Raw genomic sequence first — 18,003 nt, 5'->3', positions numbered from 1 at the left:
AGAACAATCTTCTCACCCTATATCGGGCCTCTGGACGAATCATCATGGACATTCTTGCATGTTGGCTCAATGGTCTCTTGTATCCCACAGCAGAGACTGGCCGCTTCATCATCTGCTGATTCCTGCAAAGACACTGCAGTGGTTAAGGCCCTGGCTGGAGTGTGGCCCCCAGCCCAGGACTGTTCCTGTGGAACAAGCACTCAGAAGACTGAGCCAGACAGAACCTGAAGGGGTAACTCCCAGGACTGCGGGCTGACAAAAGTGGGGCAGGAGTGGTTTCTATTTTCTGCTTGAGTTGCTATGTGCTCCAGATGTGAACATCAGGCATCTTTTAAGCTGGGAAGGATGCTAGTCATCATTGTCCAGTTCTTAACACAAACCACAGCCGTCCTCCTAACCCCTGCATCTGGGTCGCTGTCCCCCACCTTTCCAGCAGAACCAGGCTCAGCTATCTCTGTACTGCCACTCATTTGGCCTAATATACTTCACTGACCGGGGAAATGGGAATTCAGGAATTTGGGAAAGGTGGTTAGTCCACTGGTGATGAAGCCCTCCCTTCTTCATGCCATGCTTTTCACCCGACCTTTACCTAATGGACCAGTGGTAGCCAGAGCGTCAGAAATGTAATTGATTCTGAGTTTAAATAAATGAAGCTGTGCTCTCCCCACATCCCTCCAGCCAGTGCAGCTTATCCACGTTCTGTTTCCTCCCCACTTGCAGGTCTACTTGACATCGACAGTGACTTACTCCAGTCTGGTTATAGGATGTAGCTTCCAATGATCTTCCTCTTCATCAAAGAAGGATCTATTCATAATTTTACTTTTTTCTTCCAGAGGGATAAAATTCTCTATAATGAGATGCCTGTGAGAGCACACATAACAGAGGTGAATAGAGCAGGCGTGGTGGTGCATGTCTGCAGTCCCCGCGACTTGGAAGGATGTGGCAGGAGCATGGCTGGGGCCCAGGATCCCAACCTGGGCAACATGAAAGACCCTGCCTTCAAACACACGTGCAAATGTGTGCATGCACACACACTCAGGATGCTGGCTATCTGGTGTCACAAGTACTGAGTAATTAGGTAACTGAGTCAAGTCACTCAGCAGACAGTTCCTCAGCAGGTACTATGAGCCTAACATTGTACATGGAGTTGGGACACAGCCACAGATGACACCTGGTCCTTGCCTGAGACGAGAGGTAAGGGTGTAGCACTCAGATTTGATAGGTGCTGAGAGTGGTCTGTCCAGGAATATGGAGAAGTCACTTCTGCCCAAGAGGAGCAGCATGAGGATGCGAACAGACTGAAGAGGGAGGTGACACTTGGGCTATCCTGGGGTGAACAGCTGCTACCAAAAATAAATTTAAGAGGGCTGCTAGAGGCCAGGAGCAGTGGCACACACCTATAGGGCCAACTACGCAGGAGACAGAGGCAGAAGAACTGTAAGTGTGAGGCTGGCCTGGGCAAATTAGCAAGACCCTATCTCAAAATAAAATGGAAAGGGCCGAGGACATGAATGAGTGTTGGAGCCCTGCCCCGCATGGTAAGACCCTGGGTTCAATCCCACTATCTCACACTCGCAGAGGGCCACTGAGGCTGCGAAGCCAGGTCACTGCCTTCCACAATGCTGACCACAAATTAGAAATTAAATGGCCTTCTTCTGGTCCCGCAGTTTGTTGCCCAATTGGAACACTGGCCATTCTAAATGACCAGAGTAAAGAGCAGGGCTGAATGGATTTCAGTGCTTTAACACTCAGGGGGAAAATCATTCCTGAGAGGCATTTCTGTCTAACAAATGCTTAGGAAATACATCAAAGAAACAAGTGTGGTGTGGTGGCGCACACCTGTAATTTCACAACTTGGGAGGCTGAGGCAGGAGGATCACAAGTTCAAGGTCAGCCTCAGCAACTTAGTGAGACCCTGTCTCAAAATAAAAAAATTAAAAGATAGCTCAGCGATAGAATACCCCTCGGTTTGATCACCAGTACCTCAAAAAAAAAAAAAAAAAAAAGATTAAATTAATAAAGTAGAACCAGGTACAGTGGCACACACTTGCAGTTCTAGCAACTTGGGAGGCTGAGGCAGGAGGATTCCAAGTTCAAGGTCAGCCTCAGCAACGGAACAAGGCCCCACAGCAATTTCTGGAGCAATTTAGGGAGACCCTGTTTTCAAAATAAAAAATTACAAGGGCTGGGGATGTGGCTCAGTGGTTAAGTGCCCTTGTGTTAAATCTCGAGTACCAAAAACAAATCAGTAAAGTAAGACAGAAAGAATTTGGGCCCAGAGATGGAAAGGGACTTCTCAGGAATAACAGAAGAGTCGGGTGGCAGGAGGTGAGCTGGCCCTGTCCTCAGGGACGGTTCTTACTTGACAAACAATGCCAGTGGCCCAGCAAGAGGCGGGTGCCATGGACAGTCCAGCACTCACTTGAGCTTCAGCTCCCGGGTGAGCTCGTTCTGCGTCTGCTCCAGCTCTTGGCGCTCCTTGATGTGCTCTTCTTGGAGGTCATGGATCTCGGCCTTCACCGCCTGAAGCTTAGAGAAGAGCTGTAACGGGGAGAGGCAGGTGAGGAGGGCCCACCCCAAGAACGAGTCCCCTTACCTCAGGTCTCAAGGTGTCTGGATTTGGCCTTGATCCTCTCCTACCTTTTTGAGTTTTTTGGTCTTGATGTCCACCTCCTGCTGCAATGAGCTGTATGTCTCTTTAAGTTCCAAGGTCTCCTCATCTCGACTTTCCATCTGTTGCTGGATTTCTCTTTCTCGACGTTTCTGAACAACATCACAAAATCCATCAGCTTGCTCTAGACACTGTCTGTGCAAGATTGTGGGGCTGGCTGCTCCCCATCAGTCTCCAGGTAGCATGAAGCGGACACAGCTCGTCTCTACTCACTCTGAAGAGATTCTAACACCCAAGGGATTTGTTCTGTGGCACAAATGCACCTTGGCCCACCCTACTCTCCCCAGAAAAGAATGCCAAGTTACCTGCTCTGCAATTTCCTGCCGCTTCTGCTCCAGTATTTTCTGCTGTTCATTTGTATGATCTACTATGTTTTTCCCTCCAACAAGCAGTTTACTCTCCATGGCCTGAGTGAGAAACAAAGTAGAAGCCACACTGTGAATGGTCTCCCCAGAGCACAGCACCTCACAGAGGACGAGCCAAAGGGGACAAACTCTGGGGAGAAAAAGACTGTACTCGGTATCCTTCCTGAGGGGGCTGGGGCTTCGCCTGGTAACACTGAAGGTGCAGCCTCTCCTATATACAGGAACCTTTGCTTGTTTGCTTGCTTTTTTAAATATTTTTTTTAAAGTTGTCAGTGGGCCTGTATTTTATTTATTTATATGTGGTGCTGAGAATCGAACCCAGTGCCTCACACGTCAGGAAAGTGCTCTGTCACTGCGACACAACCCCAGCCTGACCTCTGCTTTCTATAACAATGTGCTTTTGGCTTGTTTAGACAAAGCATTAACCCCACTGAGAACATGCTAAGTGTCTCCTACGTGCCAAGTACTGGGGATGCAACTGTCAGGGAGAACCACAGGGTTCAGTCACTGAGGGACATAGACAAATAAGCCAGCTTTAACCAGATGGTGTGGGATACCATCATAAGGACCTTTCAGAGTAATTCATGGGAGAGACACACTGAAGGAAGAGAATTCAGACTTTTTTATTCTTATTCATTTATTTATTTTGGTACTAGGAATTGAACCCAGGGGTGATTAATCACTAAGCCACATCCCCAGCCCTTTTCCTTTTTCTAGTTTTGAGACAGGGTCTCACTAAGTTGCTTACGGTCTCTCCAAGTTGCTGAGGCTGGTTTTGAACTTGGGGTCCTCCTGCCTCAGCCACCCAAGTTGCTGGAATTACAAGTGTGTGCCACTGCGCCCAGCTGAGAATTCAGACTTTTGGAGGAAGTTGGGGAAAGTTTCCTGACTAAAGGGGCATCTACACAGAAAGATGAAGTAAAAGCCAGAAAAAAAGGGGGGATTTGTGAGAGGGCAGGGTAGGGAGTGGCGATACCTGGAGTTAGCAAAGCAAGGTGGGAGTCTGCTCATAGCTCTGTTGAGGAGGCTGAATTTGATCCTGGGAACCTCAGGGAAGCACTGCTGAGTTCTCTGAGCATGAGAGTACACAATCAGATTTGTGTTCTAGAAAAATGACTCCCTGCAGTAGGAGGGTGACTGAGAAGGGGCAGGCTGGGTGGAGGGAGAGTGGACGGAAGGCTGCAGCAGGGCTTGGGGTGCAGCGGAGCAGCTGGTCCAAGAGACCCTAGTGAGCAGGGGTCAGAGGCTATAGGACCAACGGGGCCATAAAGAGAGAGGGAGGCAAATCCCATGTGTTGAAGGCTTGGTCACTAATCCGTGACACTATGGGGAAGCGGTGGAAGCTTTAGGAATTGTGGCATTCTGGAAGGAAGTTAGATCATTGGGAGTGTGCTCTCGAGGGAATACTGGGACCCTGGTCCCTTCCTCTTCCTTGCTCTTTGATTTCTTGATACCATGAGATAAACCGGCCTTCTCTCCAGATACTCCCTCCATGATGCACTGTGTCACCATAGGCCCAAACTACCCGGCGCAAGTGACCAAGGCCTAGAACCCTTGAAACTGTGAACCAATACAAGTTTCCTTTATTTAAAAGAGAGAAAAAGAGAGAGAGAGAGAGAGAGAAAGAGCGCGAGCGAGCGCTGCATGGATAACTGCCAAGGAGTGGGCTTCACTGAGGTAAGGATGGCAGGGGCTGGCTCTGGGTGGCCAAGGGCATCTCAGTAGAGATGTCCAGTAGGCAAAAGGACACCAGACGTGTTAGCAGACAGTCCTGGACCATACATACACCTTGGGAGGTGTCAGTATCTAGATGGGGGTTGAGGCCACGAGAGAGTGGTTTGCACCTGTAAATCATGGAGTTCAATGCTCCACCACCTGGTTTTTTGTTTGCTTTTGTGTGTACTGGGGATTGAACCCAGAGGTGCTCTATCATTGAACTACATCCCCAGCCCCTTTTAATTCAATTTTTAATTTTGAGACCAGTACTTCCTAAGTTTCGAGGCTGGCCTTGTGATCCTCCTGCCTTTGCCTCCCAAGTACCTGGGATTACTGGCATGTATCTCTGTGCCAGGCTATGACCTTGCTTTTAAGAGATGTTGACTGTAGCCCTGTTGCCATCTTTCACTATGTCCCTTGAGACTATTTCCTCTCAAAACGAAGAGATTGCTCTAGATTACTACCGCTCCCCCACCCCCCAACACATACCTTTCAGCTCTAAAATTATTTTGTTCCATGGTTTTCAGCATCCAGGACTGAGAAGTAAGTAGTATCATTCTACCATAGATAAAACATCTAAGAAACAACAGTGACCTTGAGGTAATGCTGAATCTAGCCAGACCTGGCCTCTGAGAGTTCCCCTAACACCCCATATGGTTTAGAGAGTCTAGGTGTTCCTGGCCTTGAGTAACAGGCCTGATGCTGTCTGTTATTCAGAAGAGTAGTGTGCAAATCAAATGTGGACACACCCAGTCACACTCCCAGAGCAAGTGAAGAGGGGAGAGGTGGCGTTTGACATGAAGGAACCCCACAGTAAGCCCCTCCCTGGAACAAACCTAACCTCCTAATTGTGTGGTTTATGAGTCTGTTTTCACATGGGATCTTAAAATCCTGGGACTTTCAGGATTTTAAGATCCCTGCCTCTGCAGTGCAACAGGGCCCAGCTCTATGAGAAGGCTCCTACAGAGCCACAGGCAGACAGCACAACTTCCAAGAGCGGAGCCTGGCAGGCGGGGGAGGGGAGGCAAGAAAGAACTTAACCATTTTTAAGTTGATAAATTTGGACATATTTTAGGGTAGAAACCAAATTTTGCATAAATTCACTAAGAAAGAACCCCAGCCATCAAGGGAATCCTGGATTGTGGTCAGCCAGTGGCTATCTTGGGATCTCTAGGGCGACCTTCGCACTCTCCTTGCTGCTACAGCCCAGAGGCCAGGCACGTGAGGGAAGAGCGCCACACCTCCAGAAAGAAGACAGAATGGCAGGAGTCTCCACACTCTAGAATACTGCTCAGCCACTTGGGAAATCGAGGTCGACGTCAGGAAGTAGACTGGCAACAGGGTCAGAGGTTAGGAGAGGGGTTGACTACAACGGTCCAGCAGGAGGAAATCTAAGGGAGCACGGTTGTGTTCTGTGTCTTTGTAACCAGGGTCTTGCAGCCTAAAACCACACTGATACCCTTGTGCACTCCACCAGGCACACAAGTGCAGGTCCGATCATCACAAGGAAGGGGAGCAACTAGAGCTCGCTTCCCTGGAAGAAGCTTCCATGCACAGCCACTTTAGAAAATCACGTGCTCTCATCTGGTGAAGGGGACTGCACGTCCTGTAAGAGCTAAGAGTGCTAGACAAGAAACTTGCACATACACGTCCTCCTGGAGCCAAGTGTAAGGGGTTGGTCACAGCAGAAAAGGGAAATAACCCACACTGTTAGGAGAACGGAATGCCACAGAAAACTCCCAACAGGCATGATGAATGGGTTACAGCTACAGGTCTCAATACAGACTCAGGTCATAAACAGAGTGCAGGGCAAATAAAGGCAAGCTGCAGGCAGCATACTTACATGAAAGTAAGAAATCACATGAAACTGATCTGTGCTATATTTAGAGAGGTAGACATATAAGGAAAGACTTTAAAGAAAAGCGAAAGAACCAAATTCAGGACGAAGATTACTCTGGGGGGAGGAGAACACAAGGAATTTCTAAAGATCCAGCTGCTGTTCTTTTTTTCATTTTTGGTACCAGGGTTTGAACCCAGGGATTCTTAACCACTGAGCCACATCCCCAGCCCTTATTTGTATTTTACTCAGAGACAGGGTCTTGCTGAGTAGCTTAGGGCCTCACTAAATTGAGGCTGGCTTTGAACTTGTGATCCTCCTGTTTCAGCTTCCCAAGCCACTGGGATTACAGGCATGTGCCACTGCACCCAGCAGCTGCTGTTCTATTTCTTATACTGGGTGTGAGGGATACATAAGTATTAGTTTTATTGCTGATCTTTTTGTTTAATTTTTTTTTTTTTTTGTAGTTGTAGAAGGACACAATGCTTTTATTTGTTTATTTTTATGTGGTGCCGAGGATCGAACCCAGTGCCTCATACATGCTAGGCAAGCACCCTGCTACTGAGCTATAGCCCCAGCCCTACTGCTGTTCTATATACTGTACACAAACATAATAATTATTATTATGAATCCAATTTTTAATTTGAAAAAATTGTTTTGTTCATTGTAACTCAATTCAACAAATAGTTATGAAGCAGCAGATATCATGGAGGTGTTGGAAATGCAAAACCAAAAAGATACATCATCCTTAGTTTCTGTGGTATTAGGGACGGAACCCAGGGTCTCATGCATGCCAGGCAGGTGCTCTACCACTGAGCTATTCCCCCAGCCTTTTGTATTTTAACATAGGGTCTTGCTCATTTGCCTAAGATAGCCTTCAACTTGAGTCCTCCTGCCTTAGCCTCCCATGTAGCTAGGGTTACAGGCACGCGCCACCATGCTCAGCCCTTGCATCACTTTTTTTGATAAGAGAAAAGGCACAGTTTGGGGAAAGGGTCAAAGGAAGGGCACGGTACCTTGATTTTGGCACCCAGCATCTCGGCAGCATCCTTTTCCCGCCGCAGGTCCTCCATCTTTTTCTCCTTCTCCTTCAGCAGTCTCATCTTCTCCTCTGCAACCAAGCTGTGGTCTTCTACAATGGCCCGCTTCTCAATCTCCAGTTTTTCTTGCTGTTCCCTCCAGTAATCATCCTTATCATCCCCTTCCTCCTCACCCTCTTCTCCCTCCTCCTCCTCCTCTTCCCCACCCCCACCACTGCCACCACCTTCCCTCCGCTTCTCTCGCCTCTTCCTCCTGCCAATGGACCGCTTTTCCAGCTGGGCCTTGAGCCGAGCAATTTCTTCCTGAAATTCTCGAAGGAGGGCATCCTTTGGGTCCTCATTGACCCTTGGCTTATTCTTAATGTTTTTGGCACGGTTGGCATATCTCAAAGTGGTCAGAGTCTCTTCTACATTGTACGAGGCAGGTCCCACATTGGCTACCATCACAGTCTTGGCATTGCCACCCAGGGAATCTTGGAGGAGTCTGGTAAGTTTTGAGTCTCGGTATGGAATGTGAGTGCTTTTCCCATCCACCAGGGCAGAGATGACATTACCCAAGGCTGACAGGGAGAGGTTGATCTTCGTCGCTTCCTTTAGTCTTTCCCCTTGTGCACCGGTCTTGGCTTGCCGCTCGCTGCCAGCAAGATCCACCAGGTTCAGCTTTCCTACCCGGATGTGGTTTTCACCATCGAGACCCACCTCGCTGCACTCGATGGTGATGACAAAGATGGCATGAGAACGCGAGCTGTGCTCGTTCATGTTGGTAGCACCCACAGACCGGTTCTGGTTCCCCACGTTCATCACGTGCTCAATCTCCTTCACGCTCTTGGTGACAAAGGAAGACAGGTCTTTCACATACACTCCCGTGTCAGGTCTCTCCTTGAGCTCGAGCCTTTTGGTCTGATCCTTGGAGAGCAGGTCTCGGATCTCCTCCTGGTAGATCTCCAAGTAGGAAGCCCTGACGAGGTACTGCTGATTCTGTGAGCGAGAGATGTGGGTGAAGATGTGGTCAAATGAGTTGGGGATGACACCCCTTTTTTCAGGGTCACCACGGACTCCTTCCATCGTGTAGGTTTTCCCAGTCCCAGTTTGTCCATAGGCAAAAATTGTCCCATTGAAACCTTGCAGAACGGAGTCCACGAGCGGTCGGAAGGTCTCATCGTAGAGCTCAAACTGCTTGGCGGTCCAGTCATAGACTGCATCGAAGGTGAAGGTCTTGGGCATCTCATGGGTCGTGCCTTTGGGGTTCTTTACAGACACCTGCCCCAGCTTCACGTCCACGTCCACCACCTTGTCATAGGAAGCGGCCTTCTCCTTGCCATTCATGGGCCGACAGCGAACCACCACCCGGACTGACTCGGAGCTTTTTAACTTTGACATGATGAACTCTGACCACGTCAGTCTTGAGGGCTATAAATCCAAAATGTCTCAAGATGCTAAGGTCCTAGGAAAAAAGCAAAAGCGAGTGAGTGCAGTACAACTGTCATCGGGGGCTACTTGACAGCAGCTGACACACACGAGTCATCTTCACCTTGCCACCTGACAGCTGTGTGCAATAACACCACACGGGTACTTCCTCGTGGGATCAGAACCAGCTTCAGTAGTGAAAGACTCCAGTCCGACAGTCCTGTTAACTAGTCTGCCTTCCCCTTGATCAATACTTAAACTGCAGCTGGAAACCTTTTAAAAGCCTGGATGATCTTATACCCTGCCAAACTACTAAACCTCTAAGGAAAGCTATTTGAAACTATCAAAATTTAAAATGCACATACCTTTGACTTAGCAGTGTATGTCTAAGAACTTACCCTACGATGTATGTCTTGTACAGAACTCATACTAGGACATTTGTCATATTTGTCATGCATCTTTTTTTTTTTTTTTTTTTTTTTTTTTAGTTGTACATGGGCACAATACCTTTATTTTATTTTATTTTTTGCTGGGGACTGAACCCAGGACCTTGTGCTTGCAAGGCAAGCACTCTACCAACTGAGCTATATCCCCAGCCCTCCTTTATTTTATTTATTTATTTACATGTGGTGCTGAGGATTGAACCCAGTGCCTCACACATGCCAGGCAAGCGCTCTACCACTGAGCTATGGCCCCAGCCCTGTCAGGGCATCTTTGTGGTAGCAATAGATGGGGAGAATTTCAATTCTCATCAAGAGGGGGCTGACCAAATTCAATATAAATGTATAGAGATAGATAAGAGATAGAGGTATATACACACACACATATATAAAAATGTACATATACATATGTACATACAGTGGAATCCTATGCAGTTGTTAAAAAGAACGGGGCAATCTACACAGAATCCTGTGCCAAGACATGCTGTTAGAAAGCAGGGGGGAACAGTGGATACAGTACACACAGTATGTGAGGAAAAGAACCCCATCCTGAACAAGCAGCTCTGAGTGATGATGACACAGCAGCACAGGTTCCTCAGTTCTAACAGAGGTACCACTCTGCTGGGAGATGCTGGTAAAGCGAGAGGTTATGCAAGTGTCAGGGAGTATATGCAAATCTCTGTATCTTCTGCTCCATTTTGCTATGAACCTAAAATTGCTCTAAAAATAAAGACTACTAAGAAGAATAAACAAGTAAATACATATTAAAAAGCAGGAGGGATCTGCACATGTTTCAGGCTTGATATGCACACAATATTATTAGAAATGCTCATGTAATGCCAGGTGCGGCAGCACATGCCTATAATCCCAGTGCCTCGGGAGGCTTAGGAAGAAGGATCTCAAGTTTGAGGCCCGCCCCAGCTCAAAATAAAAAAATAAAAAGGGCTGGGGAGGTCATTCAATGGTAAAGCGCCCTGGGTTGAATCCCCAGTACCAAAAAAAGTAAACATGTAAAATTGGTAACAGTGGCAGCCTCTGCAGGGGAACTGAGGGCCTAGGAGACTAAGAGGTCCAGAGAGAGAAAAACTTCACTCTGTACTCACTTGTGTTGCTTGAAGTTCCTAGTTGGTGCTGATATTTTTCAGCTCTAAAAGCATCAACAAAAACTGGCTTGTTCAAAATGTGTTCTGCGCAAAGCAGAATGCATTGCGCAGAAGGCACTTGTTCAACAAATAAATTCAACGGAGAGAATTTGAATGCAAATAAGAAAATCAGTGTTAACATCATCTAAAGACAAGACAAAAAGAACTTCATTTGGTGCTAGAAAATTCAAGGAACAAAAGGAAGGATGATCAAATGTGTCCTTGGGGAATAGGTGGGGATCAAGAAGATAGGAACAAAGAGGCAAGCAAAGACGTCAAACTCCTGATGACCTGTGCAGGGAAATTTCTTAAACAGGCAATTCATGTGGTTCTGGACTCAAAGACTTTTTCTTCGGAGACAGATCTCTCTCCCTCACCTATTCTCTGTCCACCTAGAAGTGGAATGGCTAAATTGAGGGATATATGCATTTGTAATAGTATCATATTTAGAACAATATTCTTTCTAGCTGTGAAATGACCCATTCCAAGCCAAGAAAAGGGTGGGAGAATGAGAAACAATGATGGGCTACTTTGGGCATTGTGAACAGATATTGAGTGAACCCACTCCCCAGCTGATCTTCCACAGACTGTCCTGCTGTGAACTAAGCAGGTGGATACAAAGTTACTTTTCATGCTTCCATACATGTAATAAAACATTGCCATCTACAATGAAGAAACAGAAGACCCCGTGTGAACCCATTTTCTGTAAATTCTAACAAAATGTAAGGATAATTCTCCTTTATGGATGATTTGTGAGATTAAAAGGCACTTACAAAGATGAAAATACTTTGTAAACTAACATAAAGATGGATTAAAATCAATAATACAGGTACAGGGGCTGGGGTGTGACTCAGGGGTAGAGTGCCTACCTACCATCCTCTGCGAAGGAACGGGAAGGGAAGGGGAAAGGGAGACAGGGAGAGGGACACAGAAAGACACAGACAGAGAGGTGTGTTTTTCCAAAATCCTTGTCAAGGGTCATTCAAAGATTGCAGGTGAGCCCTAATTTTATCCATTAGCTATCACTAGAATAATATTTTCTATTTAGTTTGTAGTCATCATCTTTTTAAAAGTCAGACTGAGATCTAAATACCTACCTGATATTCAATAAGAACTAAACCTCAAGCCATTTAAAGAAAACCATGCACAAGGTAGCCCTTCAGTTCATTCATCACCTTCTAGGCATTATTAGAATTTTGCCAGATAGGCAGGGTGCAGTTGTAGCTCAGTGGTAGAGTGAGCATTTGCCTGGTATGCATGAGGCACTGGGTTCAATCCTCAGCACCACAAAAAAAAAAAAAAAAAAAAAAAAATCAATCAATCAATTAAAGGTATTGTGTCCATCTACAACTAAAGAAAGAAAGAAAGAAAGAAGAAGAAGAAAAAAAAAGAATTTTGATTTTGCCAGATGGGAAGGAAGAGCCAGATGCTAGAGTGGCCACTTTCCAGTGTTTCCTTTTAATTTCTAGGGGAACAGTCCCCAAGCTCTGGCTGTGTCAATCCCCTGGCCTGGCCTGTCTCTCCCTCCATTTCAACAGATGCCAGCCAAAGCTGGTCTAGGTGCAAAGTGAGAACGCCAGTCCCCTGAGCCTCCTTTGGGGAGGCCTCAGATGTGGGGCATGGGAAGCCGGTGGAGACTCTAGCCTTGAAAGAGTGAGAGCAATACAATAGCAGAGAGGAACTGATTCTCATCAATAGCCCTGAGGGGCAGAGCCATCCAACATTTACCATCAAAGCAATGTGGCCCCAAGCCTGCTTCTCAAAAAAGCCTTCAGCAAGCTGACCTAGAGGTTGGGCTGCTTTGTTATAGCACCATGTATTTCTGAGCTCTCCGAGATGATAAAAAACAAAGGAATGATAATGACCTACATTAATCTTCAAAGCCCTTAAAAAGGAAGGAATTCCTAAAGCAAGAGTTCTCTTAATTAAATCTCCCCAACTCTGAACACAGAATTCATTTCTTCTCTGACTCACCAAGTCACACTGAACTAGTCATGTATTATTGATGTATTATTTCAGGAAGATGGACTAATTTAATTTCCTGCCACCAGGACTTACAATCTTATTCTGGGTCCTCCTCAAAGGAGAGGGTTTTCTTGGAAGGACGCCCTGATACTCTTTCTTTATTACCTTCTTTATTCTCTTCTAGTGGGTCTAATTACAGAGTGATAAATCTTTAAAGGAACTCGCAGCGTTGCCAGGAAAGAAGGAACCACAGGTCAGCGCTCATCACCTGCTTCCTGAACACCTCTTCTGCTAGAACCTGTCACTGGATGTTAACACCCACTGCCTGAAAGGCTGTTACACATGAAAAACCGAGTTCTTCCACAGCCTCATCTCTTTGTCTGCTGAGGAAATCAGCTACCTGTTTCTCATGGCAGCTACAATCTTCCACACAGTCTCCCAACTTTCTTGTTTGGATTCAGGCAATCTTGCCTTTGCTGATTGTCATGGAGTCTCATCTCAAAGTCTAGAACTAGGAGTGGACTGGGGTCTCCGGTAACTATTGATTTCCCATGGAGAGTCTAGGACAGAAGTCACAAACTGGTCAAATTCTCATCTGAAACTTTGTGTATGTGTGTATGTCTGGTGCTGGGATGGAAGCCAGAGCTTTGCACATTTTAGGCAAGTCTGCCACCAAGCTAAACCCCAGACCTCCACCTGAAACTCTCCCATCCCACCCCTAGTACTGGGAATCAAACCCACAGGGCACTCTACCACTGAGCTATATTCCTAGACCTTTTTATTATATTTTGAGACAGAGTCTAAGTTGGTGAGGCTAGCCTTGAAGTTGCAATCTTCCTGCCTCAGTCTCCCAAATTGCTGGGATTACACAGGTGTGCCACCATGTCCTGCTTACCTGGTATTTGCAACAACAGAGTTGCAGGGCGTGGTGGTGCACTTCTATAATCCCAGAGACTTGGGAGGTTGAGGCAGGAGAATCCCAAGTTCAAAACCAGCCTCAGCAACTAAATGAGTCCCTAAGCAACTTAGTGAGACCCTATGTCAAAATAAAAAGACCTGGAGATGTGCTTCAGTGGTTAAGTGCCCTGGATTCAATCCCTGGGACCAAAAATAAAAAAATAAAAATAAATATGCTAAAAAAAAAAAAAGAGTTGAGGGTGTAGCTAAGTGGGTAGAGCACATGCTTAGCATGCTTAAGGTCCTGAATTAAATCAAGCTCCAGAATCAAAAACAACAGCAGTAACAACAGCAATAACAACAACAACAAAGGCTCAGCAATTCCAACCTCTCTCTCTATGCACACATACTGGTGAAAATCTTTGCATCTATGCACAGGAAACAGGCAAGGGTGCTTCCTTCAGCACTATCATAACAGCAGGAAACTGGACACCTACACATCCACTTATGGGAGACTGAAAAATAAAATATGGTACCATCGCATGATAGATAATATAGTATACTATTCAGTAGTTAAAAAGAATCAGAGCAGGGATCAGCAAACTATAGTCCACAGGCCAAATCTGGCATACAGTCTATTTTTTTTTTTTTTTTTTTTTTTTGGTGCTGGGGATCGAACCCAGGGCCTTGTGCTTACAAGGCAAGCACTCTACCGACTGAGCTATCTCCCCAGCCCCCACGGTCTATTTTTGCAAATAAAATTCTATCAGAGCACAGCCACAAGCTTTGTTTGCATATTCTCTACAGCTGCCTTAACTATAAGATAGCAGAGCAGGTGGCTGCAGTAGAGGCTGTATGGCCCACGAATCCTAAAATATTTACTGTCTGGCCTTTTACAGAAAAAAATTTGCCAACCCTTGAATTAGAGTTATATATATATTCACATGGATAAATGAGCAGGTTACAAGCTACAGAGTGGTAATTTTTTATTTACAAAATAACATGATGTGCATGGATTTGTATTTATGTATTTTGTATAAAAAAATGGAGAGAAGGTTATGCACCGATTTTATGATAGTAGCTGCCCAAATTGGATAGTGGGAAGTACAGAAAATGACACCAGAGATTAGAAGAATATTTCAATTTTAAATGTAATATTTTATCATTTATTTTATTTTATCTTATTTTATTTTATTATTATTATTTTTTTTTTTTTTTTGCAGTGCTGGGGATCGAACCCAGGGCCTTGTTCTTGCAAGGCAAGCTCTCTACCAACTGAGCTATCTCCCCAGCCCCTTATCATGTCTTTTAAAAAATAAAAATGGGGAAATGAGTCTTTGAAGTAAATAAGAAAACATTACCATCAATTTTGGCTATTTCCTATATTATTACAACAACCAGTTCACATTAAAAAATACACACACACACACACACACACGCACGCACACATATTTTTTCCCTAATTCGCTGGAAGAACAGAAATATGTGACAGCCCTTGATCAGAGCCCCAAGTGGCAGCTGGGGAGCTGAGCAACAGTGCCCCTCTGGTGGACCGGGCTCTCCAGCCTTCACCAACCCACATTCCCTCCTGCTTCACACCCAGCATGCTTTGCTCATTTTATACTTCCTGCCTGGCTCTTGTAGGCATCAATGTCTATGACCAAATTCATGTATATATGAGCTGATTAAGAAAGCCTGCCATGCTAGCCCATCTTTTAAAATGACATTTAAATGACATGGAAAATGAAAAGTGAAAAGCAGTTTACAAAATTGAATGACTACATGCAATCACAATTTTGTAAAAAATAAGACACACATCAAAACTCCAGTTGTGGTCTGTTCTAGGTGATGGGAGTACAGATGATTTGCCCTTCTCTTTCAATATTTCCATATTTTCCAAATTGTTTTTAACAAGCATGTGGTATCTTCGAATGGGAAAAAAAATAAAGGTCTGGCAATTCCCCAGGAGCAGCCCTGCAAGAAAGAGCGATCTGCAGCACAGAGTGCATACTAACACATCTCTAATCAGTGCATTCCAACACAACAGCCTCTAAGATCAGGCCAAGCAACCACCTGCCCACTGCCTGGCCCAGCGTTCAAAGACCCAGAGTATGTGAAATGCAGCCCAAGTCACAGATCACATGAGCCATCAGAGAAGCACTGCAACACTTGAGCAAAGAGATAAAAGTTACTCCCTATTAACTGGCCCAAGCCAACTCCCTGTGCAGGCATCTCTGGGGAAGCAGCTGTTTTTACTCTGTATCCACTGCATTACTATCAACACTGGTCTCTTTCACAATCCTCTCTACTTGTTATTGAAGCACTTATTTGCAATCTCTGAACCACACCAGCTCGACAAGTCCAATTCTGGGTCTCTGGTTTCTCTGATGGTCAGTTATCACAATGGGAGTTACACACTCCTCAAAACAAGATTTCTGCTGGGCATGGTGATGTATGTCTGTAATCCCAGTGGCTTGGGAGGCGGAGGCAGGAGAATCGCAAGTTCAAGTCCAGCCTCAGCAACTTAGCAAGGTTCTAAGCATCTTTTTTTTTTTTTTTTTAATATAACTTTATTTCATTTATTTATTTTTTTATGTGGTGCTGAGGATCGAACCCAGTGCCTCACACATGCTAGTGCTCTACATTGAGCCATAACCCCAGCCCGGTTCTAAGCATCTTAGGGAGACCCTGTTTCAAAATAAAAAATAAAAAGGGCTGGGGATATGGCTCAGGCTCAGTGGTAAAGCAACCATGGATTCAATTCCTGGTTACAAAAAAACAAAAAACAAAAAACAAAAACAAAACAAAACAAAAAAAACCACCAAAATTTCCATCTCCAGTTGAAAAATAACAACATTGCCCTGCAGAACTTTTAAAAGGACATAGTATTTGTATTGAGGGAATAATTCTATATTTGCTCTGGAAGCATAAAACGTATCTGGAGGGTATGTAAGAGCCAGATAACAATAGCTGTCAGATAACAAGACTGGTTTTCACTAAAAGAGATGGGTTTCTGAGGGTCAAAGGTAGGGAAAGACTTTTCATTGTATACCCTTTTATACCTCTTAAATTTTGAATCATATGAATATATCCCCTAGTCAAAAAAAGTTTGTGAAATTAAGTAAACTAAAACCTAGGCATTAAAACTCACTTTTCCCATTTCGTCTATCCATTTTTACTGACCACCATGAATACAAGCTAATATAAAACATTTGAGTTGATAAACAGAGGGCCCTAGAAGTAAAACTCCTTGTCCCAATTTTATGGAGAAGTTTCAAAAAAGAACTTCCATGAGGCCCATGGCAATGGAATTTTTAACTTTTCAATGTCAAGGTAGCAAGTCACATGGCCTCAGCTCTTAAAGGCATTCAGAGTATAGATGCCAGAGTGACAGACAAGTAAAATATATGCTATTGCAATTATAGGCACTGTTCAGAAACATAAGGTTGTCTTTTTGTAAGCCAAACAGTTGTGTAAACTGTCTGAGATTTTTCAAAATATCCCTTATAACAATATGAGGCCCATGTCATCTTGAACTGGCACAATTTAAAATTTGAGGGCAGTTGTGTTGTCAATACCAAAACTTTAAATGTAAATACTCCCTTTGAAGCAGTAATTCCACTTCTTGGAATTACTTCCATTTCTTGGAATTACTTTAAGGACATAATTGCATAACTGAATACATGTGCAAGGTGATATGTACATGTTTTCCATTTATCTCTAACCACTAAAATACTCCTCAAAAAAGGACTGGTTAGGGCAGAGGTTGTGGCTCAGTGGTAATGCACCCACCTAGCACGCACAAGGCACTAGATTCAATCCTCAGCACCACATAAAAATAAATAAATAAAATAAAGGCATTGTGTCCATCTACAACCAAAAAAATATTTTAAAAAAGAGGGGGGACTGGGCTGGGGAGATAGCTCAGTTGCTAGAGTGCGCGCCTCATAAGCAAAAGGCCCTGGGTTCAATCCCCAGCACCACAAAAAAAAAAAAAAAAGAGGAGGGACTGATGGCATATCTATACAATGGGACATAATACAGTTATTAGGAATGACAATAAACCTCTAGGTATTTAGATTTGGGAGGATATTTAAGACACTGAGTAAAAAAAGCAGGCTAATAAAAAGAATGACTATGATACAGTCTATAGGTATGTATGTGCATGCACACATGCAGAGAGAGATGGGGGAACAAAGTATAAAGTTGCAGCAAAAAGCATGAGTTTTGCTCGGTATGATAACAAAAGAGGTGCATGCCTGTAATCTCAGTAATTTGGGAGGCTAAGGCAGGAGGACTGAAAGTTCAAGGCCAGATTCAGCAACTTAGCAAGATCCTGTTTCAAGATAAAAAATAAAAATGAAAAAAATTAGGGGGCTGGAGATATAGCTCAGCAGTAGAGCACCCCTGGGTTCAGTCCCCAGTAACTAATATACACACACACAACTAGCATGAATTCTGGTGCTCAACAGGTTTGGGTTTGGATATCTGCTCTGCCACTTACTAGGTATAAAATCTTGAGA

At 44.7% G+C, this 18,003-nt stretch overlaps 2 protein-coding genes across 2 annotated transcripts in view; one reads left to right on the top strand and one right to left on the bottom strand.

Moving 5' to 3' along the window:
* The window catches only part of NOL4L (nucleolar protein 4 like), a 384,060-nt gene that overhangs the window by 213,005 nt on the left and 153,052 nt on the right, over positions 1-18,003 (top strand). The window lies entirely within an intron of this gene.
* KIF3B (kinesin family member 3B) overlaps positions 1-18,003 on the bottom strand; it is a 40,670-nt gene that overhangs the window by 8,394 nt on the left and 14,273 nt on the right. Inside the window, exons 2-7 of the mRNA XM_079128192.1 lie at positions 7,606-9,073; positions 2,977-3,078; positions 2,641-2,763; positions 2,423-2,541; positions 748-861; positions 17-122 (exon numbers count right to left, since the gene is read on the bottom strand). Of these exons, the coding sequence (XP_078984318.1) occupies positions 17-122; positions 748-861; positions 2,423-2,541; positions 2,641-2,763; positions 2,977-3,078; positions 7,606-9,009 (1,968 nt within the window). The 5' untranslated portion in view covers positions 9,010-9,073. The remainder of the gene's footprint in view (positions 1-16; positions 123-747; positions 862-2,422; positions 2,542-2,640; positions 2,764-2,976; positions 3,079-7,605; positions 9,074-18,003) is intronic.

The sequence above is a fragment of the Sciurus vulgaris genome (genome assembly GCF_902686455.1).
Source record: "Sciurus vulgaris genome assembly, chromosome: 2".
Lineage (NCBI taxonomy): Eukaryota > Metazoa > Chordata > Mammalia > Rodentia > Sciuridae > Sciurus > Sciurus vulgaris.
The sequence above is the reverse complement of the archived record's forward strand: the minus strand, read 5'-3'. Positions and strand labels throughout refer to the sequence as shown.